Source organism: Brassica napus, chromosome A6, assembly GCF_020379485.1.
Source record: "Brassica napus cultivar Da-Ae chromosome A6, Da-Ae, whole genome shotgun sequence".
Classification (NCBI taxonomy): domain Eukaryota; kingdom Viridiplantae; phylum Streptophyta; class Magnoliopsida; order Brassicales; family Brassicaceae; genus Brassica; species Brassica napus.
The window spans coordinates 21,323,035-21,349,375 of NC_063439.1; the positions used below are offsets into that span (position 1 = coordinate 21,323,035).

General features: G+C 32.8%; 4 protein-coding genes and 1 long non-coding RNA gene across 6 annotated transcripts; 1 reads left to right on the forward strand and 4 right to left on the reverse strand.

The window, feature by feature from the left end:
• Positions 1–1,015: 1,015 nt before the first annotated feature.
• LOC125575887 (alpha-humulene/(-)-(E)-beta-caryophyllene synthase-like) lies at positions 1,016–5,793 on the forward strand. The gene is made up of 7 exons (XM_048735089.1): positions 1,016–1,164; positions 1,299–1,581; positions 3,626–4,001; positions 4,079–4,297; positions 4,402–4,540; positions 4,632–4,880; positions 5,250–5,793. The coding sequence occupies exons 1-7, from the start codon at positions 1,072–1,074 to the stop codon at positions 5,538–5,540; spliced, it is 1,650 nt and encodes a 549-aa protein (XP_048591046.1). The 5' UTR covers positions 1,016–1,071; the 3' UTR covers positions 5,541–5,793.
• Positions 5,794–6,170: 377 nt separating this feature from the next.
• On the reverse strand, positions 6,171–13,463 carry LOC106352010 (ferric reduction oxidase 4). The gene is given in 10 exon segments (XM_048781645.1): positions 6,171–6,425; positions 6,511–7,235; positions 8,155–8,157; positions 8,729–8,963; positions 9,481–9,808; positions 10,123–10,357; positions 10,864–11,043; positions 11,133–11,229; positions 11,320–11,562; positions 13,409–13,463. Coding segments are annotated over 10 exon segments (2,244 nt in total). The 3' UTR covers positions 6,171–6,282.
• A 2,389-nt stretch (positions 13,464–15,852) lies between these two features.
• Positions 15,853–17,365, reverse strand: LOC125575888. 2 transcript variants are annotated; one of them, XR_007314425.1, is made up of 4 exons: positions 17,023–17,365; positions 16,589–16,939; positions 16,341–16,428; positions 15,853–16,211 (listed from the first exon to the last, which is right to left on the reverse strand). It is a non-coding gene; the product is annotated as an uncharacterized LOC125575888 (long non-coding RNA). The 2 variants fall into 2 exon arrangements; XR_007314426.1 differs by having other exon boundaries at positions 16,341–16,400; positions 17,023–17,363.
• Positions 17,366–18,565: 1,200 nt separating this feature from the next.
• On the reverse strand, positions 18,566–20,638 carry LOC111197841 (uncharacterized membrane protein YjcL-like). The gene is made up of 6 exons (XM_022687655.2): positions 20,327–20,638; positions 20,027–20,253; positions 19,657–19,767; positions 19,392–19,553; positions 19,064–19,305; positions 18,566–18,991 (listed from the first exon to the last, which is right to left on the reverse strand). Exons 1-6 carry the CDS (start codon positions 20,599–20,601, stop codon positions 18,668–18,670), a joined length of 1,341 nt encoding a protein of 446 aa, XP_022543376.2. The 5' UTR covers positions 20,602–20,638; the 3' UTR covers positions 18,566–18,667.
• A 2,570-nt stretch (positions 20,639–23,208) lies between these two features.
• Positions 23,209–25,278, reverse strand: LOC125610006 (replication protein A 70 kDa DNA-binding subunit C-like). Its single transcript, XM_048781646.1, has 9 exons — positions 25,050–25,278; positions 24,868–24,964; positions 24,658–24,782; positions 24,455–24,539; positions 24,237–24,366; positions 23,961–24,154; positions 23,765–23,888; positions 23,468–23,683; positions 23,209–23,364 (listed from the first exon to the last, which is right to left on the reverse strand). The coding sequence occupies exons 1-9, from the start codon at positions 25,276–25,278 to the stop codon at positions 23,209–23,211; spliced, it is 1,356 nt and encodes a 451-aa protein (XP_048637603.1).
• Positions 25,279–26,341: the final 1,063 nt, after the last annotated feature.

Consider the following 26,341-nt stretch of genomic DNA (forward strand, 5'->3'; position numbering starts at 1 on the left):
ATTAATTTATAATTTTTTTTTTGCATTTTAAGATATATTTTCAAAAGAAGAAAAATGATTGATTTTAGTGTAAATAAATTAATTTTTTCTTTTTCGAAATTCTACATTTTATATATGTTTGTGTTAGGGGAAATTACATGTTTACCAATTTCATGGTACCACTTTTTATTTTTACCATCACTAATAAGACATTTTCAAAAATACCTTTTTCATTAAGTGGCAAAAAAACTCTTATGCATTTGTTATTTATATATATAATAAATCATTATTTAAATAAAAATAATAAAAAAAAATTAAAATTAAAAATTAAAAAAATTTAAAAAAAAAATTCGAACTTTTTCATAAAAAAAAAAATTTTGAATTTTTTTTCGAATTTTTTTTTATTTTTCAAATTTCTTTTTGAAAAACAAAAATTATGTTTGAAACTATTTTTAAAATTTTTTTATATATTATTTAAGTATTTATATATTTATTAGAATCATAAATTTCACATTTCAAAAACCCTACCCCACCCCTCAACTTTAAACCCTAAGTCTAGATTATTTAACCTTAAGGGTATAATTGTATTTTACCCTTCATTAAAAGTGAGGGTAAAAGTGGTTAGTGTAAACATGAAAAGTGGTACTATGAATGTGGTATTTGTGACAATTTTTCTTTGTTATATTATTTGATGTATATAAATTATGCTTCGTAGAGTTTAATATGATTTTTGATATAATTTTCTTTTAAAACTAAGTTAAAATATTAAACTCTCAATTATAAACGTAAAAACCCAAACATTGAAATTGAAATGTTATTCACACATGGAACACAAATACAAAATGTCAATAAATAAAAGTTATAATCGAAAGAATACTTCCATCATACTTTAGTACTATATTAAATTCAAATTTCTCTACCTAAAATTAATTGTTGATAAATGAATTGACATATTTCTTTTGTATATATTAGTTAAGATATGTTTTTACATCTTTGTCCCTAATATATAGTTTAGAGTTTCTTATATATATGGATAGAGCTCACTCGTTAACTTAAAGCATTCTGAAACCACAAGTGATTGCTAACTTAAACATGAGCATGGAGAGTGAAGTCCACCGTCCGCTAGCTGATTATTCAGCAAACATCTGGGAAGATATCTTAACACAGTTCTCAAAGTCCGAGCTTGTACGTATATTCTTCCATATTATTCAATTCAAGCATCACATATGCACGCATAGCATCCTCAGGCTATTGTCATTTTTTTTTTGGCCTATTGTGAGTTGATTCACTTATGCATTTATATTCCTATTTCCATGTAGGAAACTACTGATACGTTAAAAGAAAAGCATAGTACTCTAAAGGAGGCTGTGACAGAATCATTTATGGCTTCAAAAGAGAATCCGATAGAGAACATCAAGTTCATCGACGCTCTATGTCGCCTTGGTATCTCATATCATTTTGAGATAGACATCATAGAGCAGTTGGGATATGCAATTAATAGTCTTGATTTTAATCAGTTGATACGTCGTGATGAATGCGATTTGTACACAGTTGGGCTGCTTTTCCAAGTTTTCAGGCAATTCGGGTTCAAACTTTCCGCTGGTAATTATTTTTATTTGGGAAAATTGCTAAAACGGAACAAATTTAGCATAGTTATCATTTTGGTATAAAACCAATTTTGTCCATTTTATCTTTCTTTTACCTTTTTCTTTTCTGAAATTTAATGAAATGAATAGTTTTATGAATTAAAAAATTATTAAAAATATAAAGAATTAATAAAACACCGATATACACAAATATATTTATTTTTTTGGTTGAAAAACTTGATAAATAATATTTATAAATTTTGTTCTACTAAAAGTAGAATTCGTCTTCTACGGAAAATGAGTTAGTAGAAAACGAATTCCCGAATAAACAAGTTTATCTACTTTTTCTAGAACGAAAAATTTACTTTTAATTAAAATTCTAAATATTGAGAATGCGAATTCTACTAATTGTAAAGATATATACTTTTCTCTCAAAAGCCATTTTTACTTTTATGAAATATTCTAAAATTTCCGGAATGCGAAATCTAAATACAACACGTAAGTCTACATGAGGTAGAAATTGCATTCAAGATTTTTGTCATAGTTCTACTCATTGTATAAGGTGCCTTTTACGGATAAGAAAACCTGTTTTTCGAAAATTAAGGAAGTTAATGTTAAGAAAATATTCTAAAAATATTCTAACTTCCCAAAATGTGTTTTGATCGATTAAAAAAACCGATTTTTCCTTTTCTTCTTAATCAATCAATGATTTCTCCATAGTTTGTCTTGTGATTTTCACAAACTCTTGTTCTATGATGCATATATATAAAACATGTGATGTTTGAGAATCTGGTGCAACTATGGGATGAGTTTTTTTGGTTGATGACAAAGTGGATAGACTACTCTTATTGGAATCAAGTTCTATCTTAGAAGATTTAAAAAGAATGGTTGTGGAGGATTTTGATATAGAAGAAGATTAGGGTTAGTAGGGATATTTGGTTCCGTACTTCAGTGTCTTTTGTTTCATTTTAAATTGTTTTAACATTTCTTTTGCCTTTCTAAAACATTTTATTTTTATCTTTTTTTATTAAACTTTTTAAAATGGTTTTAATGTATGTTTAATTTGATTAATGAAAGGTTAGTTTTGGCATTATGAAAAATATTATACTATAGAGACAACTTAGTGATGTTATTATACTAAGGGGACAACCATCCTAAATTTTTGTTCCGTTTTTGCAATTTTCCTTTTTTATTTTATATTTCCTCTATTCAAAACGATGGATAATTTAAAATTTCACACATATTAATAGAATATATAAAATCTTAATTATCAATGTATAGTCATTTGGGATTCTCTATTTTTTATAATTCTAAACCAATAACTATTCAATAAATTCAATTTTTTTAAGCTTACAATTAATCATTACTATGTGATTATCGCGATCATGCATGTGTACAAATATTTTTTTTTTTAAAAATTAATAGTAACTAAATTTTTGTAATTTATATGAATAAAGTAAATAAAATATTATTCTTAATAATAAAATTTTGTTTTAATTAGACCTTTAAATAATAATTATTGTGTAAATTTGGATTGGTTCAATTACACATTGTTTAAGTATATTGAATAGCAAATATTCTTCTGAAGTGAGTCACAACTGTTTTTTTGTTTTGTTCTGAATAGCTAACTTCGGATTCAGTTTTTATTGTATTTAGCTTGATTCTTAGTTTTATATTAAATTATATATATATATATATATTGTAAGTATTTATATTTTAATAGGTTTTCAAAATAATATATGATCTGTTTATATATTAAACTATATTTCTTTTTCTAAAATTTGCTCAAAAGAAATAAACTGATTTACCATCTTAAGAATGAACGTGAGTGCAACACGTAAGAAACTGATTTTTCAAATAATATTATACAGTTTAGTTGATAAAAAATATATTAAAAATAGAAAAATACATCTTTTTGAAACACTTTTTTCTTTCTAAAATATGGATTTATCATTTATGAAACCGAGAGAACATAATTTTCAAATAAAATATATTAATAAATAACACTGCAACTTTGGATGATTTTCATTTAATCCAAGTTAAAATTTATACATCTCAAGATGTGTTTGAGAAGTTCAAGGGCGAGGATGGGAAGTTTAAAGAACACTTAGTGGCAGATGCAAGCGGTATATTAAGCTTGTATGAAGCTTCACAATGGAACACTCGTGGAGAAGATATCATCGACCAAGCTCTCGCTTTTTCAAGCTGTCACTTAAAAGCAATGTCATTTCAATCTATCCCCCAGCATCTTGCAGTACGCATCAAGAATGCTCTAAAGCATCCTTACCACAAAGGCATCTCAAGGATAGAAACGAGGAAATATATCTCATACTACGAGGCAGAAGAGAAGCGTGACGCAGTTTTACTTGAGTTTGCAAAGATAGATTTTAATATGCTCCAAATGTTGCACCGCACAGAGCTTGCTTGCGTAACAAGGTAACTATATGAGCTACTCAACGCATGTAAGTAGTATGTGACATGAAGTTGATCTTTTTTTTACCATTACAATTCAGGTGGTACGAAGAAATGGAAATTAAATCTAAAGTAACATACACAAGGCATAGAGTAGCAGAGGCGTACTTGTGGTCAATTGGGGCATATTTCGAGCCTCAATATTCTCAAGCACGAGTTAAAACAGCTGTTGCACTAATCATATTCACAATGCTTGATGATACGTATGATGCCTATGGCACAATGGAGGAACTTGAGATTTTCTCAGATGCAATAGAAAAGTACTCCATTTGCAAAACAAAAATTAAAATACAATAAACCATGTACTGTAGAATTTTAATTTTCTTTATGGCTATGATTAATACGATATGGTTGGCTTTAATAGGTGGCTTCCCGCTCCGCCTAACATGATACCTGAGAGCATGAAGTACGTGTACCGTATCATGGTAGATTTCTATGAAAAACTTGATGAGGAATTTGAGAACGAAGGAAGGTCAGGTTGTGGCTTTCATCTTAAGAAATCAGTTAAGACCACAAGAATCAACCTTCAATACCATTTTGTTTTATATATATATATATATATATATTCAGACCTGATGAATTACTTACAATCAGTTGAAGACAACGGCGAATGGATATATGCAAGAGGCAAAGTGGTTGAAAGAAGACTACACTGCTACATTTGACGAGTATAAAGAGAATGCGATAGTGAGTTCCGGTTACTATCCCTTGATTGCAATGACCTTCGCAGGAATGGGAGATGTCGCAAATCTTGATGCTTTTGAATGGTTAAGCTCAAACCCTAAAATTAGGGTAGCTTCAGAGAAAATCAGTCGATTCACAGATGACATTTCTAGCTACGAGGTGAGCAATTAATATTTTATTATTTGAATTTTGTCAATGACCAAACGCGAATTAAGTTATAAGGAAGCAAATGAAGCAAAACCAATCGAATCAAATACATGTTTAAGGTTTGTATATTAATTATGTGAATGATAAGTTTACAATCCTTACATATGTATTTATACTATTCGCAAAATCCGATATTTCTTTTCTCTTTAGAAAAATATATTTATACTAATAAAGTAATTTTTTAAAAATTCAAACGAATGTTGCTTTCTACTAGTGTACATAAATATAAGTCAATTTCAGAATCAACGAGTTTGTATAGTCCTAACTGTATATATATGTTTATTAATTGAATACATTTGACAAATATATTATGGTTTGCAGTTTGAACGAAAAAGGGAGCATGTAGCAACGGCTATTGAGTGCTATATGAAGCAATTTGGTGTTTCCAAGGAACAAGCAGTGGAAGGAATAAATATCATGCTTTCTGATGCATGGAAAGACATGAACCAAGAGCTAATGAGGCCTCACTCATGTCCTTTCCCTCTTTTGATGCGAATTTTTAACCTATGCCGTGTCGTCGATGTATTCTATAGGTACCAAGATTGTTACACCCACCCTGAGTTCCTGAAAGAGCACATCGTCTCCTTGTTCATTGAAGACATACCCATTTAAAAACATCACTGTGGAGTAATTCATCACAAAATGATGGTCAAATAAATATCTCGACACTTAAACCGTGCCGCTCTCAACATATATGCCATTTGTTGTATACTGTATGTGGTTGTATTGTTTTTTTTTTCTATGTCAAGTGTGGTTGTAATGCTGGTAGTACATCCATTTCTGTTTCTATTTTATTTTTATTTATGTTGGTTAATCCATTTGTGTTTGAATAATTATTTGCATGAGTTGATTTTTTTTTTATCAAGTGTTTTTTTAACCCAGCTGGGAAATTACAAAATAGGTAATTTTTGAAGTCAAATGATCACATTGAAACAAAACTAACATAAAAATGTTCTGATATTAAGTATGTATTTTTTTATTGTGACACAAAGCCTTTTGATGATAAAAAATCACAGATAGATCACGTCTATATAATTGGGAAGAATTATTTTCTCAATTTCTAATTTTATGGACAGTAAATAAAGAAAAGTGATGTTTCTAGCATGCTTAACCCTCAAGACTTTTAGTTAGCCACAACTCACAAGCTCTTCAAAAATATTGTTATCCCTCAACCACCGCGAGACGATGATGATCCCATAAATGATGTTGATAATGATGTGGATGCTGGATAACATAAGTATATATTAATATTCCATTTTTGCATTGCATTAAGAGAAAATTAAACAGCAAATCATAATAAACACCACAGGATCATATTACAATATAAAATAACATAGTTAGAACATTGAATCAATCACCAGTTGAAACTAATTGCCTCAAAGTGAAGGTTTTTAGCTAAACCAGATGAGCATATCCTTGCCACCTCATGCCTCATCTTTCTTGGCCCACACACCATCACTCCAACGTCTTCTGAACCTTCTGCCTCAAACAGAATTTCTGCAAAACAGTAGCGTTCAACTATCATATTCATGTTTATATGTACATTCAAATAAACCATTTGTGGGCATGCAAGATGACTTACTTTTCAGATTAGGTTTGGAACCGAAATGAACTGAAGTGGCATGTACTATAGACTGATACGGAACGCTCTCGAGCTCTCTCTCGTGGCCGCAGAACCATGAACCTGGAGAAGACGTAGGCGTCTGAATATCTACGCTCTGTACTTGCTTCTTGGACTCTTTTTCTCCTTCCTTGTTCTGTTTCTTGCGCCACAAGAAAACTATGCTTGAAGCAATGAAAATACAGACGCAACCTAGGAACATGTCCCAGAGCCCTCTATAGGAGAAATTGTAGATACTTCCTGTGTTATGATCAACAGGGTATATATAATAGCGTGTGACAATCGCTATGAGCAAGAGAAACATGACAAATGATGATAAGATCACCACTCCGAGCCAGAGTAAGTTGTTGGGTCCAAGGACAGGTGAGATGGGAGAGTCTAGAGGATGCGGTTTAAACCACTTTTTCTGCAAAAATCTGTGATCATTATCTGTCTCTGGCTTCTTGTCTTCTTGTGTTATATAGGCCTCGATCCGCAGATTCAGCCTAGAAATGTCTTAGACTGAAATATCTGATGGGAATATTATGTCTAAAAACGCAAGATCATGGTAGTGTTTAAAGGCACAAACAAGAAGAACATCTGGTAGTTTTGGGCTTTGGCTTTGGCTCTGGAATATGAGTTCTCTGATAACGGAAATGAAGGGAGTAATTCCACTTCCCCCGCTCACCAGGATCAGTGAGTCATGCCTTTACAAAATGAGAACGATTTAGAAAACATAATGGTAAGAAACTGAATGAAGACCTTGTAAGTACTCGTGCCTCAAATCTATGGAGTTAGGGCCATAAGGACCTTCAGTAGAAACCTCCAGAGAATCGATGGAAGAAGAGATATGGGTGTAAAGCTTCTTAGTCCAACTTCCTTGTCTTCTGATGACAACACTCAGTGTATCTTTCTCCAAGTTGCTGCTTGAAGTTATTGTGAATGGATGCCATCGAAGCTTGGAAATGCTCGGAACATGTAGAAACAATATGCTCGTTGGTGTATAATGTAGTCCTATAGTTAGATTGTTACAATGTGTTAGAATAATTTGGTTGAAAACGTGAAGCATCTCTCTCTCTTAAACATGGCACTCTAGCCCAAGTTTATTGTTCTTGCGTTTAAATCAAACACGACTATAGTTTTGATTGTTTCAACCGAAAATATTTGTGTTTGGTTATGCTTACATTGAATAAACTCAACACTTGAAAAAATTGTATTAAAAAATTCTGCAAACTGTAGACCTTAAAAAGTAAATTAGAATATTTCATTTAGCGTTTAAAAAAAAACTGTTGTGGTTTCATTTGAACGTAAACGTAAATGGATGAACTAGATATAAACCTGGTATTTTGGCGAAAGTGAGCTCGAGATTGTCTGAAGGTAAGATCTGAGCTGAGACAAGTCTAGATCTCTAGGTGGATTGCAAAAACCTCAAGTAGCGGTCAATGAAGAAGAGGAAGATGTTGGGCAAGATCATGCATAGCCACGAGTCTCCAACATGGATCACGTAGAATATTATGTAGAGACCGTATAGATGGTGAGTGTAGAAGAAAATCTCAAACTTCTTTCGTCTGTAGTATGGTAAACTCGTCACCCACATGGCTATTCCAATCACCATCGCTATTGTACCGGCTAGATTAGGCACATATGTCGGATTCCATGCAAACGCCTTCACATGTATAAGAACCAAAAAAATTATTTTAAAATATCAGTTTCGGAATAGAATAGCTACATAACATCCTTTTTTTTAAATTAATTTTGATTTGTTAACAATACTAAAAATATAAGATGGAGTTAGAAATAACGGATACCTCCAATCAACTTATTGATCATGGCCCAGTAGATAAGGAAAGCGACGGTGTGAACGAGGAAGAGAAAGTTTCAGATATGTCCGAGCCAAATGTGATATTTGATGCTTGACTCGGAAGTCAACCCGAGAAGTGGCAGAATCGTTGAGGCTCTTGTCACGGGGAAGAACAAAAGGGCCCAACAGTAGTGACTAAAGGCACAAACAAGAAGAACATCTGGTAGTTTTGGGCTTTGGCTTTGGCTCTGGAATATGAGTTCTCTGATAACGGAAATGAAGGGAGTAATTCCACTTCCCCCGCTCACCAGGATCAGTGAGTCATGCCTTTACAAAATGAGAACGATTTAGAAAACATAATGGTAAGAAACTGAATGAAGACCTTGTAAGTACTCGTACCTCAAATCTATGGAGTTAGGGCCATAAGGACCTTCAGTAGAAACCTCCAGAGAATCGATGGAAGAAGAGATATGGGTGTAAAGCTTTTGAGTCCAACTTCCCTGTCTTCTGATGACAACACTCAGTGTATCTTTCTCCAAGTTGCTGCTTGAAGTTATTGTGAATGGATGCCATTGAAGCTTGGAAATGCTCGGAACATATAGAAACAATATGCTCGTTGGTGTATAATGTAGTCCTATAGTTATATTGTTAGAATAATTTGGTTGAAAACGTGAAGCATCTCTCTCTTAAACATGGCACTCTAGCCCAAGTTATTGTTCTTGCGTTTAGATCAAACACGACTATAGTTTTGATTGTTTCAACCGAAAATATTTGTGTTTGATTATGCGTAAAGATCTTATATATACATTGAATAAACTCACAGGACCGGTCCTTGGCAAAGCCTAACGAAACATTGGCCTTAGGCCCCCAAAATTTTTGAAAAGAATTACATAGAAAAAAGCTTTCAAAATTTTTTTTTAGACCCTCAAATTTACCAAAAAAATTTTTTAGCTGAAATTTTTTTAAAACCCGTCTACAGGCCTCTAAATCTTAGGACCGGCCCTGTAAACTCAACACTTAAAAAAAATTCTATTAAGAAAATCTGCAAACTGTAGACCTAAAAAGAAAATTAGAATATTTCATTTTGCGTTTAGAAAAACTGTTGTGGTTTCATTTGAACGTAAACGTAGATGAATGAACTAGCTATAAACCTGGTGTTTTGGCGAAAGTGAGCTCGAGGTTGTCTGAAGGTAAGATCCGAGCAGAGACAAGTCTAGATCTCTTGGTGGATTGCAAAAACCTCAAGTAGCGGTCAATGAAGAAGAGGAAGATGTTGGGCAAGATCATGCATAGCCACGAGTCTCCAACATGGATCACGTAGAATATTACGTAGGGACCGTATAGATGGTGAGTGTAGAAGAAAATCTCAAACTTCTTTCGTCTGTAGTATGGTAAACTCGTCACCCACATGGCTATTCCAATCACCATAGCTATTGTACCCGCTAGATTAGGCACATATGTCGGATTCCATGCAAACGTCTTTATATGTATAAGAAAAAAAATCATTTTAAAATTCAATTTTGGAATAGAAGAGCGACATAACATCTTTATCTCGAAAGAGCTTCAATATTTTTTCAAGTTCTTTTAGATAATGGACCGCTCCTCTAGGTTTCACAGATACTAAAGTCTCCTTGGTAAACCACACCCAGATCAAAGCCTAAGTATCAAATCGGATTATATGGCTATACAAAAGTTACACCCTTATTGGCCCTAGAGCCGAGGCTACTGAGATTCAATATTTTGATTTGGTGAAAATATAAAAATATAAGATTTAAGTTAGAAATAACGAATACCTCCATCAACTTATTGATCATGGCCCAGTAGATAAGGAACACGACGGTGTGAACAAGGAAGAGAAAGTTTGAGATATGTCCGAGCCAAATGTGATATTTGATGCTTGACTCAGAAGTCAACCCGACAAGCGGCAGAATCGTAGAGGCTCTTGTAACGGGGAAGAACAAAAAGGCCCAACAGTAGTGGCCGACGTATCCTATTCTCAGACCAAACGCCCTAAACTTTGCCTGCCATCTGCCCCATTTCACTCGATGTTTTATACGCTTAATTTTTTTTAGCTAAGAAATGCTTTATACTTTTAATCAATTAGTTTTTTAATCTTCTTAAACAAACGGGAGAACCTACACCGAAACACAATAGTTGTAGCCACCCGGTCCGGAGCACAAGCAAAGGAACCGGCTTAGGGCATCCCAACTTTTACAAAAAAAATTTAGTTGTATATAGGGCATTATAAAAAAATTGTATGAAGAATGGACATAAATTTGTATTTTTGATAGGGCATTACAAGTTTTTTTCTAAAAGTTAGACCGGCCCTACTTGTAGGAACCCGTGAAATACTTGGATATTCTTAACTTGAAAACCTACATATATAGTGGCTAACCATAATTGAAATTATAATTAGAGAACTAGAACCAGACCATCACAAATTGTTTTTTGATTTGGATATCTGAAGGTATTCAAGTAAAAAGCAAAGTAGAATAAGAACAACAGAGAGTTAAAGTAGGAAACACAAAACTTACATTTTTGCATTGTCGTCGTTATGAAGACTGAAGTGGTAGCTAAGGTAGAGATAATTGGCGAGAGCCCAAGCCAAAAGAGCTACAAACAATAGAGAAAAAGTAAACTCGGTGGCTGTCACTATACCCAGTGGGTTCATCACCATCATCACCCTCCCCATTCTCCCTTTTATCTTCCATTTGCTGCATTTATACGAATAAGAATCTGATTTGTTACAAAGATTTAGGAAATATAGTCAATAATAAAACAATGGAATTATAACAACCCAAACCTTTGAGTTTGCGTGGGCTTCTTCTGGATATGCAAATAAACACTACTCAGAACCGCAATGAACATCATTGGAACGGTAAGAAGCACTAGATTTATGCCTACACACATTCATCAGGATAAACAATAAACACTCAGAAATAAATAAAAAAGGTATATATATCAAAAGAAAGAAACTCTCAACTTAATACCTTGAGGACCAAAATAAGTAGTATTGAGATACTTAGCCATTTTGGGCGTCCACTTGTTTTTGAAAATGTTTGTTGAAACCATAATCCAAACAAAAATCCATCCAACAAATGCAATCAACATTAACATCTTCAGAATGTTTCTCATATTCCCCAATATCCCTTTATTGTATCCACAGTATCTGATGTAAAGCGTATGTTGATGTGTGAAATTTTCTTTTTTTGGGGTTCTATGCTTTTGGATTTCTTATTTATAGAGGATACAAGAGGGCGATAACGTAATTGTGTATTTTTATATAAGTCTTAATTATCAGTACTAGGTGTTATCTAAGAAGTAAGATGTGATCACTTCCTTTGCTTTTAATTATCTTATCTCCCTACAGTTCATTGCTGGCACAGAATATATACAGAATATATAATTTAATATATATGCACAACTGGTAATTACATAAGGCATATATCGTAAATGTGCTGCCTGCAAATTATTGTATCAGAATTGATATAGATACATGTTTTGCCAAACATAGAACTGGTTTATGAAATTGAAAGCGTTCCTTGATCATTTTGTATATATTTCAGCTTCCATTGATTATTACTTCTTAAACTCAAGAAATATAATTGGGACTATTCAGTTTTAATATAAATTCATAAAAAAAATCACTAAAATAACATTTTTAGTTTATTTTCACAAAAAAAAAACTTCAACGTAAATATATATTTATACCACTAGGATTAGTTAGTATGTGATTGACAATTACTGTAGATGTTCTCCACGACCACAATTATACCTACAACCCAAAAATTTACAGTAATCTTGATTTATATTTTTTTTTAAGCTCACAGCCTTTTTTTTTTAAATCCACGCTACTTTCTTTAAATTCATGTCTTTATAATTGCTCCGCAAGACATATACATACAACTCAAATTTTAAAATTTTTAAAATTAAAAATCTAGAACCAAAGCAAAAAAAAATCACAGCAATATTTTTACTGCCAAAAAATAAAATAACAGTAATATTTTTTATTAGAACCTATTTTTGTGACAAAAACTAGAGAGAATTGTCCAATTCATAATGTATACAAGTATATGTGAATGTATATATGCACCATACAGAAATTCGATCGCGGTAGGTAAGTAACATATGAGACTATCATACTAAATGTGTAAGACATATTTACGACTAGAGAACATGTGAGTCTATAGCAAAGATTCGATTATTCTCTTAACAAAATATTTTTTTAATCTATAATGGCAAAAAAGACAAGAATTATCACTTTTCGGTAGGGGTGAAATATCATTGGAAACGAAGCTGATATGATTGTGTAAATATATTATAGGAACGTGCGATCCTTTCTAGTTGTTGTCAAAGAGAGATGGTGCGGATCAAAATCAAAATACATTATTTGACGCTCATTAGCTAGGGTTATTACATTATTTAACGTTCATTAGTTTTATTAAAAGAATGAGCTAGGGTTTCGTGCATAGAGAGCTGAGGTTTGAGAACATTCTACAAGGCAAGCAAGGGCCAAAAAGGCATGATTCATGCTTGGACAAAGGTGTACTACATCTTTTTTTTTCTGATGTACTACATCCTTACTTGTTCTTAGTTAATAGTTTATATCTTTGCATTAAAAAATATAATGTAGTACTAAAAATCTTTTTTTCTTAGCAATCGCTGTAATGTATAATATTATATATTTTGGAATCATTCGGTACAAATCCAATTCACGAGATAGTAAATTGCATCTTTTGGCATAAACACATACACATTCTTAGAATCTATTCGGGATAAAAAAAATAAAAACAAAAAAGGATAAATGGGACGCTTTTGGTTACAAATATTAAATAGAATCTTACTGATCAGGTAGAGTTGACATTCCAGATTAGACATTAAAAGTATGTTTTTGATAATATGAATAAACGAACTGAAGTACAGTTGACTTATATTGAAAGAGACGTAGAGTAGTACAATCTACATTACCACTAGATCGATTAGTATACTTGTATATAACAACTGACAAAACAAATAAAACCAAATCTATTGAGATAATTGGCTTAATATACCCAAATCCACAAAAAATTAATAAACTACCCAAAACCATGAAAAACCTCTTGCTACTGTAGACATTTGTGTCTCCCTTTCCCATTTTACCCCTGCCCTAAAATTTCTTCTTGTTTCTCTTTCTTTCCCGAACTCACTTCTCTCTCATTTATCTTTCTCTCTCAATTTTCTCAACCTTTATTAATATTAAAACTTATTTTCAGATCAATCGATCTTCTTTTTAAATCTCCAAATCATCACCTACTATGTTCCAACACCAATCATACGATAATCTCCTCTTCCTCATTTCATCTTCTCACCATTACATTAATAATGTTGATGTTTGAAGATGCAAATCATACGATAATATCCCCCTCTTCAATTCCCCAGTATCTCTTAGTTGAGCTTTTGAAATTGAAAATCAATGGTTAAATTAGAGATTGCGAAAAAGTTACAAATATAACGATTAACTTAGAACAATAACCTATTTAGTAACATATAATAATTCATGTATCCTTTAACGTCATCTATCTTTTGAGATCTCACTAACCATTATAAAAATCGTCTAACAAGTTAGATAACAACTAACCAAACATGTATAAGCTAATGAATAAATTATCACGGTAACCTAGTATGTAACATCTAACGACTAAATATTGTATGAACAAAACTATTTTGTAGCAAAAGAAATTTAACGCTAAGTTTTAAAGTAAAATGTAATATAAATTGTTAGTGGATAACTTGTTTATTAGAAAAATACTTATCATGTAGCAAAACCAATAACCTCAATCTAGTATGTTATTTAATAGGTAAAACATAAATTAGTCCGATAATCAATTTTGTAACATTTAACAAAATATTGATCAGCTGATTCAAGCTATTTATAAATATCTTACCCTTAATTTTAAAAAGTGTCAACATGTTTTGTAACCGTTAAAGAAAAATGTATCAGCTAATGAAAATATATTATGTACAAATTTATATATCATATATCAAACCACACATATTTACCAAACAATTTAAATTATACGGCACCACTGGTTGGTAACAATTATCCAAACATGTATCTGCTCACAAGGCTTAACCAAACAATAACCAAATATGTTATATAGCGATTAAAGTACTCAGAATTTAAATGAGAATTTCAGGTTGTACCATGTGATTCTACCAACACATGCACTGAAGAGATCTCTCTGGTATGCACTGACTCACTTGGAACCTTCAAAATTGTGGTAAACATCGAAGAAACTGACAAAAAAAATTATTCTAAAAGAACTCATCGATGAAAAAACTATTTATTGGATCCACAATGGTGAAAATAGGAAAAAAGAAGAAGAATCCATTTGTAAGAAATACTGAAATATTTTTAAAGAAGAGTAAAGAACTAGGAAAGATGAAGAAAAAAATGAATAAGTTTGGTGAGAGATTTAAGGGAAATTCGAGAAGGAGAAGGAAGAAGAAGGAAGAAGTTTGGGTAGGGGCAGGGGCAATATAGGGGTTTAGAAATGTCAATAGTGTTTAGAGTATTTACTTAAATATGGTTTTTTTGGTGTATATGAGACCTAATTTCTCATCTATTAATAGTACTAGGATAAACCCGCCCTACGGGCGGGGCGAATAAATAAAATAATAATACAAATTTATTTTAAATTCTAAATTTACTTTTACCTAAAAATACCATTGAAGTATATAATTATTTTACAACAATTTTATCTATATATTTTAAAATTCATTTTAGAAATTACTAACATGTCTAAGACACATAATTTTTCAAATTACAAAACACTATGAAACATTAGTTATTTTAAAAACAATTATGTTTATTATGAATTTTTTACTATATATTATTTCTAATTGTTATTTCTTTGATTTGTGTTATTATATTCATCAGTTTTTACTGTTAAAATTGTTTCATATTATGATATTCAACCTTAATTTCGTTGCAGTTAACTAAATTTCATAATATAATGTTGAATTCTTATGGACTGTCTTTATTTTGGGAGTGTGAATATTTTGATATGTTTATTTTATTTTGATTATCTAGTTTGATTTCTACTATTATTGTAGTTGTCAGATTATTTTAAACTATATCAGGTACACATGTGTTGGTGAGGTAGAGGAAGATTAATTGTTCTACTAAAATAAATCGAGAGCAAATCAAAAGAAGTCCCTCTTGTATATGACTAAACGGAGGACCTCGCTGCTTTGTTTTATCTGGTATTGTTTATGAAAATGGTAAGTATAAAATCTTCCATTTTTAACTCATATTCAGTGACTTTTTGACTTGGGAAAAATCATGTTTGCTTTCTTTCACGGTTAAGGCCAACGATAGAAGTATCCCTTCCTTGAATCTGTTACATATTCATGAACTTGGACTAATGTAACAATGAGCTGAATTCATATTCATGAATCATGATGCTCAACTAAATATTTTTCATTTTCAAGTTAAGAAGCATTACTTCTTTTCACGTGTCAAATATAATCTATAATCAACATGTTGGGACTGGCTTCTCCTACTTTAGAAATCAAATTTTTGATATACCGAGTGACACATGTGTTGGTTAAGTGTTTTTATAATGTAAAACAAAAGCGACAAAACAAAAAAATGAAAACTAAATGACCATACTTGTTTTGAAGGTGTAACTTTTGGAGGTTGCAGTTGGTACTTCTTGCCTCAGAACAGTCTGAGAAGTCAATCTTGATCCACCTGTTATATCATCTGCAGCACTTGAGGTTGGTTTCTTATGCTGCAAAACCGTAGCATAGACAGGTCGTACGGTTCGTTTAACATGCACATGAAATCTTCCACGCCAAGAACTTTCTTTTGTAAAATTTGGTTCCTTGGCTGTTGATCCTGAAGACATCCATGATAAAGGTGAGTATCAATGATAGAAGTACTGCCTAAATCCCTAGAGAGTTGTTTTTCAATACTACTTGGAAGACATAAGTTAAATTGTCCTTCTTAAAAACAAAAAGAACAAACCTTTATTTCAAGCGTGGTATTGCAGTCCCTGAATTTGTCAACATGTGTCAACCAAAAACCCTACTCAATCCAAAGGAGATAGAACTCACTGAACAAATCAGTAGAAAGTTTAATAAAATGGATCATCGAATCAAAGCGAAACTTTACCACACAAGGTTATTTCAGGCTCGAGTCAAATCTATAAGTATAGGATATGTCTTTAAGACCTACAGAAGTGTTATGTAAATATATACTAATATAGTATATACCTTTTGCAATTGATTTTCAAGACAGTGGAAGAAGATGGATTGCTCTGCCGATTCCTCTTCCTCTAATTGATGAATAAATTGTTTATCTGCTTCATCTTGCCTTACCGGTTACTGAAAGTAAGATGAACAATTAAAAATAACACCTAATAACACTGGATCAAACAAATATCAAAACAGAGTAACATAATCGAGATGAAAAGAGAGAGAGAGAGAGAGCGCAAATCCACAACGAACTTCCAAGCAGCGCTGTTCTTCTTGGTTAACAATAAATCTCAGATTGATGAGACTGGATCGAAACCATAGACCCGATGAGTAACATGTCGACGAACTGCAAGCTCTATATAAAGGGAGCTACAAATAAAAGGGATTGATCTTAACTACATATAAATTTGGGACGAAGAACACGTAGACCAGTTTCAAGAAAATTATTTTACCAAAATCAAGCTCTGACTGAGCTGGTTCTGTGAGATGTCGTTAAAATAGACAGCGACTTGAGACTTGTCAGTGGAGATCTGAGATTCTCCGGTGGATTTCATGGACATGGATGTAGTTTCACAGTAGTTTTTTTTTTTTGAGTGGATTTAGGTTTAGATACAACGCTTTCTATAGGTGGAGGATCAAGGGGAGGTGGAACGAAAAATTTAAGAAGAATTTAAAGTTGATCATTGATTGATAAGGAGATGCTCAAAGTAACGCTTAAACTCAGAGATCGGAGAAGAGGAAGTGGAAGACCGTAAAAGAGTTTGTCGACAGACTGGGGATGGGCTGAAGATTGTTGAAACAAAGCCCACACAAAATGCTCAAATGACGTGGTAAAAAGACTAACTCTGATTGGCTGATTTTCCAGTCTGATGTGGACAACCTCCCTACTCCTCATATATCCCTTTTAGTATTAGTTAGATATACTTAACAGTTATTTATTTATAACAAGTCAAGTTCAACCAATGGAAATGGTTATTGTTTGTTTGTTTATGAAATAAACGCACAAAAAACACTCTACTCGGAGGGGGGGGGGGGGGGGGAGAAACTCAAAACTAATAAGAAAGACAACAACAATTACAATTTACAAGGAACGCAGCTTATGAAGCCTCCATGCATGATAACGTTAGTGGAGAGGGGGCAGCTGCCCCAGTAAGTTCAAATATTTATGAATTTTGTTAAGTAATAAGCCAAATATTCATTGGATCAGTTGGTGCTGCCCCCATTAAAATTTCATCTCTGCCCCAAACATTTCTTGGTTCAAGTGTCGCCTCTCACCATTTCAGTTTTGTTTTCATTAAAAAATCATTTTTATTAGTTATAACAAACTGTTTATTTCCAATTTCCTTCCTATATGAGTGCTTCACGTATCTATAACAGAGAATTTAAGGCATTTTTTCTTTCCATAGTTTTTTATTTACAGAGATTGTTCAATAAAATTTTATATACTTTTCAGTTGGTTAATTATTTTTAGAGTATAATTAGTTTTTTTTAATTATTTCTCCATTACATTTGTGTGTTTACATTATTTTGGTTGGTCTTAACAAAAAGAATATACTTTATATATAAAATAGTAAAGTTATATGTTAAACCATATAAATAATAAACATATTTCATGTTTAAAGATGCTAACAATTTAAAATTTGTAATAACAATTTAATATATATATATATAATTTTTTTATATTTAAATATTATTATAATAAATATGGTAATTCTCTCAAATAGTCATTTTTAAGTTTTTGTCACAAAAGTAGTTTTCAAGAAAGAAAATGACTAAAATAGCCATTTTTATTTTAAAATTTTTATTTTTTATTTTTAAAATTTTGAAATCGTATCCCTAATACCCTACTCATTAACTCTAAGTCCTAAGTCTAGTTAACCCTAGAGTTAAACTCATTAACTCTAAGCCTAAGTCTGTATTTTTATTTTTTAACAAAACTTATTTTGGTCATTTTCTTCACTGAAAGCTATTTTTGTGCCAAAAACTTAAAAAAACTATCCTGAAAAATTTCTCTAATAAATATTTTAATTAAATTATGTCCATAGTAAAAAAAATTTCGGTTACACCAATCTTAAATCTGTTTAATTTGGTAAGAAATTACAATCGTTTAAGGACCAAAACTCCACATCCAATACCAAGAAAAGTTGCTATGGAGACTCCAAAAACGCCAGAGAGAATCCCAGGGACGACAAGTGAAGTCCATCCTTTAGCGGTTGCCATGGCACAAGCAGTAGTTGGGCCTCCTATGTTAGCATTTGACGCAAGAAGCAGTAGCTTCATGTCGATAGAGAACAGCTTCCCCAGAAGCAAAGTCATTGCAAGATGAACCATTACTTGAATTACAGCAAAGAGGAAGATACTTGGTGCAGTGTTGATCACATTCCATACACTCCCTGTAGCTCCTAGAATCGTGAAAAACACCTGAACAAATAAAAAGATTCAAAAATAAAAGATGGTTTATAATGGATAGACTGTAATTAATAAAGGGAATACCTGCATGAGAACGAGAGAGATGGTTTCAGCAGAAGGTGCGAGAGAGTTGAAGAAACCAGGGAAAGAAGTAGCCAAGACGACGGTGATGGCAGTAACAGCAGGAAGCATGCCTCCTTGGATCTTGAGTAGCTCCGTCATCGAAATCGCAGCTTTACATATGAGGAAAGAGACTGATAATGCAATTGAAGTTGAAACCACTCTGTTCTTGTCCTCAGCTTTAACATCCTTAGTCATGTCAACATCTGCTAGAGGGACCACAGAGAAACTTGAGTAGGAAGTGTTTCTAGCTTATAGCCCCTGATAAGATAGTTACTTAGACGAACTTTACCAGAAGAAGATGCTGCTGAGGTGGTCTCAGGGGGTATCTTTGAGGCTAACGCAAACAACACCATAAAGTGTAGAGCACATATGACATTATCAACAGCCACCCCCGCCGCTACAACAGATGGAGAAATGCGTAGAGCCTCCGATATGGCAACAAAGTTAAGAGCTGCAGAGAGAGATAACAAGAACCAACAAAGCTACAACCTTTTAAAACCTATATGTGCTGACAAGCTAAAGAAGCAACGAGGAGGAGGGTTCATACAACTTACATCCACCAATGTAGCTGCCCATAAGAGCAGCTGCTATTTTCCAGTTATCCGGACCGAGTGATCTCATAGGCACCAGCATAAACGCCACCACAGTTCCCACAACCGTCGCAACTGCCATGAACCAACAACATTTAAAAAAGGAGCAACCTTTGAACAACAACACTCTGTTTCTCAAACACTCAAATGACTATGTAAGCTTCATAAATGAGCAACCTTTGAACACCACTCTGTTTCTCAAACACTCAAATGACAATGTAGCTTCATAAAGGAGCAACCTTTACACAACGCTCTGATTCTCAAACACCTAAGCATGAATCTAAGCTTATCCAAAAGTCATGACCTTTACATATCAAAGATGAAATCTTTTTACCAGATCCAATTAAGAAAGCAAGGAGCAGAGACCCAGTAGATCGGATAATACGGCGGAGATCAGCTCTAAACAACAGCAACGGAATCGTATGCGGCAAGAGAAACTCCATGAAGAAGGAATACGACGGCGTTTCGAACGGTATTAGCCCTAAGTTGCTCGCGGCGAGTCCAAGCAAGGTGCTGGTCAACGCACCACTCATCATACTCCCCATCTTCGTCTTCTCCGACCTCAAGAAGTCATTAACCAAATCAGTAATACATAAACTCCGATAAACTTGGAAGTTACAGTTGAGATGATTACCAGACACCGAAGGCTCCGGCGGCGAAGAGAGCGGCCCATTGACCCCAGTGATCTGTAGGAGAGATTAAAGGGAGTCGAAGTTGCGAGGAGACCTTCACACGCCGTGATGAGACAGGACGCAGCGGTGGAGGAAACTGCGACGGAAGTGTTCCCGGCGATTTGTTCCTGTGGAGGGGAGTCAACGATAAGTTGTGGCAGGAAGGTGACACGTGGTGCAATGATAATGAGGGTGACAGTGAATTTAGTGACACACGTGTGAATATATGAAGTGCCATTGATTGGAAGCAAAGCCGTTGGATTAAAGTTAGGAGTCCATTTATAGTTTTTATTCAAAGGCCTATCGATCAGGTTCGGTGGCCCATTTAGGCCCACTAAATAGGAAGATGGAGTTCAACTGTGTATGGAGAGAGAGAGAAAGAGACCAGCATCAGTAGTAGAGAAACAACTTGCCTAAAAGTATTCCTCAGAGAATTCTCTAATTAATCTAAGGGAAATTGTAACATCTGATCATATACACTCCTCAGATAATCAGAACAAATGGTAGTAAACTCTTTTAAAAGCTAGCTTGAGGATATTCTTACCAAGCACATTGATGTACTCTGAGCAGTAAGTTGCCGATGTTATGTCTTTCAGCTACCACATGTTTTCTTTAATAATCAGTATTAAACTAGTCTATTCTTGCTGATCATGGTTCTTTATTGGTTTCTTGTAACCATTTTGTGTGTTAGATGATTCATGCTTGGTTTATGAAGTGAAACGAAAAAATTGCCAGTAGCAATTCTCCTATGATTCATGCTTGGTTTCTTATCAAATTTAGTAAGACTAAACTCTAGAAATGGTATCTTTTAACTGGTTATCATCTCTAAATTTAAAAGCATAAATAGGATTATTTTGCTCGTGAAGGACAACTCTTACAAGATTGAGATGGGCATCAACATCAAAAACATCCACACGATAGAGTCAATAACCCAATATCACTCGTTAATGACCTCAGTTGCGTTGACAATGACATAAACAAAAAAAATTAGACATATACAAAACAAATAAAACGATGCACATTAGCTAAACAAAACAAAGACATCAAACATAATAAAATCAGAGCAAGGATGGGGACAGAATAAAAGAAAGAAACATCACAAATCAGAACAAGACATAAACAAGAGGAACATATTTGGAAAACGTAATGATGATTATGACAGCAGATTAAAATAAAAACAAGATTACCCGATGATCACCGATTTGAATCATGATTTATTGCTCTCATGTAATTCTGTCATTTTTTTTAACACAATAACTAGATTTTGACCCGCGCGCCCGCGCGGATATTATTTTCCGATAATTATGTTCGTTTAATTTGTACTACTTTAGTTTATTGTTGAGACTATATATTTTGTTACTTTTTTGTGTTATATATTTTTGTTCTTAGATGTGTGTTGGATCAGTCATGTTATTATATACTATTTTTTTTTAAATGTAAGTATTTATTAATATATCCTCAAATGACCATTATGTAAGTTGTTCTTCCAAATCTAGTCCACAAATGAAGAAATGATTGAAAATAGTTTTATTAAAAGGTATATTTACTCTTATATTCATAAGGTTATCTAATCCTAAACTTTGGTTTTAATAAGATAGATGGGAGGAGTTTTCAGGGTGAGGTTTAATATTTTAAAGAGTATAACATAAATATTGAAAGTTTTTAAATATTTAAAAGAATTTTAGTTTTTAAAATTATTATTTATAAATATAAAACAATGAGTACAAAAGTATTTTATGTTTTTAGTAAAACATATTTTGGTAGTTTTCTTCTTTAAAATTCCTTTTTATGTTAAAAACTAAAAATAATTGTTTAAAAGATGTTACTATTTAAAAATTGTATATTGTATCTATGCAGATATTTTTGACCACATAAAAAACTCATATATTAATTTGTACAGAAAGTAAGTATAGTTTATTTTTTAAAATGATAGTTAATTTGATAATTAATAACATTGGGTTGACAAAAAAATAATAATAATAACATTGGCAACCGCAAATTACAAGTAATTTCCAAAAGATTAAAATTGGGCTATACTATATTATTTCATCATTAATTATCCAATAAAACTTAACATTATGGCCCAAAACAATTGTAACAAAACCCCATTTATAATGATTTTTATTCTGGGAAAAGCAAACAAAAAACGTAACTACTCTAGTGCTCTGTTTACTTTTCTCTTGGTCGCAGCGAATCTCTGTCTTATCTCTTCTTTGATGTTCATTACAATAAATCGCAAGTATGAGAAGATTGAAGAATCAGATCACGCTGAGAGCAACGATTTTATGTATGTCAACTCCATTCACTCAGTCAAGGAAATGTATAAAAGGTTAGACTTCTATATTTTTATTTGACAAACTCAGATTAAGAGATTAGTTTTTTTTTTTGTGTTCAACTCAATCGATTTTTTTTAATTCCGACAGAGATCTCTTTCCCACTAGTAGATCTGCCATTAACCTCTCTCTTCCGAGACATGCAATCAAAATCCTAATCTTGTCTTAGAAGGGTAAAGTCGAACCATTCACCTCTCATCTTTCTCATCCTAACAACAAAAAAATTTCCTTTTCTTCACAAAACTGAGTTTCATGATTTTGTTACCTTTCAGATAAACTTCATTTTTTCGAGAAACCAAGATCTCAATAAGAAAAAAAAGTCAATGATCGAGTGATTTTGCCTGGGTTATCTTTATGCTGTAATGGAAAATGCAAAGTTAAGTTTTAAATATTTATTGGAATATGTTTCAGAGCTTAGTTATGTTGTCTTTATGCGATTATTTTAGTCATAAAACACCAAAATAAAAAGCAAAGCAAAATAACATTTTATTAGGTTAAGCACTCATCACTAATCAGTCCTTTTCTTTCTCCTTCTTTACGATCTTAGTGCATAACTTCTTAGAAGTAGATGTCATGTCCATTTGATCACACTCATCTTCCTTACGTTTGTTACTTGGGGTGGAAAAATCTTCAGATGAGTTCTCATTGATATGATCAATCCCAGGAAGCTAAAAAACAAAGAAAAAACGATTTAGTTTACTTTGAAGCTTTTCAAATTCACGTGAAAAGGACTAACATGATAAAGTAGTTAAATATGATAAGACCACTTACCTCTCCACCAGATAGAGTTGACGAAATGGTTTCAATTAATGAAACTGGTTCTGAGAGTGACTCGATTCTTTGAATATAATCTCCAGACCAGACCTCAGAGACCTTAAATGTGTCTGAACCGTTTGTTACATTGTCACTGGTTATGGCTAAACCAAAACAAAAAGATTTCCCAACCAAATCTCGAATAGGCTGAGGTAGTATTTCTGGGTCTTCAATCTGTTACACATACAAAGCAATTTCAAACAATGTAATATGCCAATGCTATTAACCAATAAATTATTAGGCTAAAAAAATAACCTCGTCAAATGAACCATCCCAAAGTTCAACAGCTTTGCTACCAATAATCGTTCTCCCAACAGTATCAAGAAGCATTAATCTGCATGTCTCAGTGTCATCTTTGACAATCAAATGAAGCTTGAACCTGTCAAATTCACATATCAGAAGTTAGACACGTTTAATATGTTTATAGACAATGTCAGTGTTTGTTACTTACTTCGGTTCGTAATTGTTACACGGACCACGATACACATCACAATAAAATTGTGGCTTTTCAGACTGAATCATCTTACCAGAAGATTTCCTTCCAATCTTAGTAAGACGTCGATTGTGTCTAGTACACCCAAAATAGAACCAACCCCAATCCGTGTCAATGGATTCAATTGAACAAATGATCTTGCAACTGTCAACCTATATGGTTATAGGCACCAGGCGTTAGAACTATTATAATAAAAAACCAAATTTACATTTTGTTACCAGATTGTATTATTACCTCAAAACTTTGCAAAATCTCAGAAATACATCTCACGTCTACATCATCCCAATTGGCCGTAACCTTGGTGATTATCTTCTTTTCATTACTTTGATCACAAATAGCTAAGGCAAGAGAATCACTCGACATCCTGATAAAAACAAAACCGAGGTGCGCTTAACAAAATTTGTTAAATTACAAACGATGACAAACCAAGTAATATATTTTTTTATACTTACTTCTGTCTAAAATCAATAGCTTCCTCCATTGTTGGGTTGAGACACACAAGTGAAGCATCAAACGCGTTGGTGATTTGCACTTCTCCTATATTGTAAAAATAAGTGTTAATGCATATTTTGAAATTGAACTATGGATCATGGATACCTTTGTAAAATAGTATGTAGCAGATAAAACTTATAATATAATACTCTTAAGTGAGTACCTCTGAACTCGCTGATTTTTGCAAATCTTATCAAGCATATAAAAGTTTCATCATTAGCTTCTTCCATATGTGTTTCAATCTGCTCGGCATATTTTCCCCATAAGCAACACGACACCTCTTGACCACTGAAAGAACATTTATAATTGAATAGAAAATGTAAGATATTGTTTAGTCCATAAAAAAGTAAATAACAGATATCAATAAAACTACCTTAAATCACGTAAACGGAAATGAACTCTTTTTGTGTCATTCCCCTTAGCTTGGACGGTAGCTACTGCTCCAAGATCAGTTACTTGTCCCATGATATCTGATTCAATAACAAACTTTATAAATGTACAATGACATAGGAGTAAGACCGCATAGAAAAAGTAATAATCTAGTTGTATACATACCAATAAGGAAATTGGGTTTTAGCTTTCCATTAACAATCTCCTCGTAGTTAGCCAGATCAAGGAATTGATTATCATTACGATAATCAGAAGGGGTTATTGATGTGTCTCCTAAGATCGTCATCTTGTACTGTTGCTTTGTAGGTCGATATTGACGTCCTGCCCCAGTTATTTTAACGGTGTCAACGACCTTCCATTCACCAACAGGTAGGTAACGCTGTTCACGATTCATTTGCCATCTCTTGCATGATGCTTGGATTTTAGCTCCCTTTTCAGAAAACAGAGTAGAATATGATTCAGTATTAGTTGAGAATTAATATATATTTAAAGTCAGCGCAAACATATCTTACAGTTTGATCTACCAGGACGCACTCAAGAGTATCACCAGAAAAACTGGTGCTTTGTTTCCACGAATGCAGAAGTTTGAGGGTTAGACGCCATTCATCTCGGTAAGGTTTTAGATCCTTAATAAGACACATTTTTCGATCGTTTGACATATTTGCTATGAGATTTCGATGGGTGGTGTTATATTATAGTAGAGGTATATATATATATGGGTGTAGAAATTAAATTTATATCTAATTTATGGTTAGGATAGATACAGAACCGAGATTTGCTCATTTCTGTTTTCAACGAAATCGAATATATGACAATATATCTTATTCAATATTAGATACTATTAAACTTGTTTGCGCAAAACATGGTAACAAATTAGTACAGAATATTTAGCTGGTTGTGTATTTTTGCCGAAGAATCATTGTTTCTCCACCAAATATATTGCGCATAATCGTTATGGAAGGTGTATTATTTGGTTTTAGTGTTTACGTGGAGAGAAAGAATGATCGAAACAGAAAGGTAATATTCGATATGTTAGATGGAATAATATATTCCCTTCCTCCCAAATTTTTGGTAACAACTCCTACGTTTTTGGTAATGAATTATAGACGGCTTTTAAGGACCAGTTAGTGGGATTTTATGCGCGTAAAGATAGGATGGGAAGCAAGATTTGATTTTTTAAAAAGTGGGCTTACGTATCAGAATTTGTAAATGGGTCATCGTATGTTTGAAATTCGATTGTAAAGGGTTATGTTTTAAAAATTATTAAAATGACTCTAATTAAACATGTGTCCAAACACATTTCATTAAGATTACTAATCAAGTTTCCAAACAATCCCAATTTGTACTTTAGTTTTAATAAGATAGATTCTGTCATCTTGTTTTCTATAATTTGGAGAAAAAAGATGGAGCCTTCGTTTTTCAGTAATGCCTCGGTCCAAGCCCATTAACTGCATAGT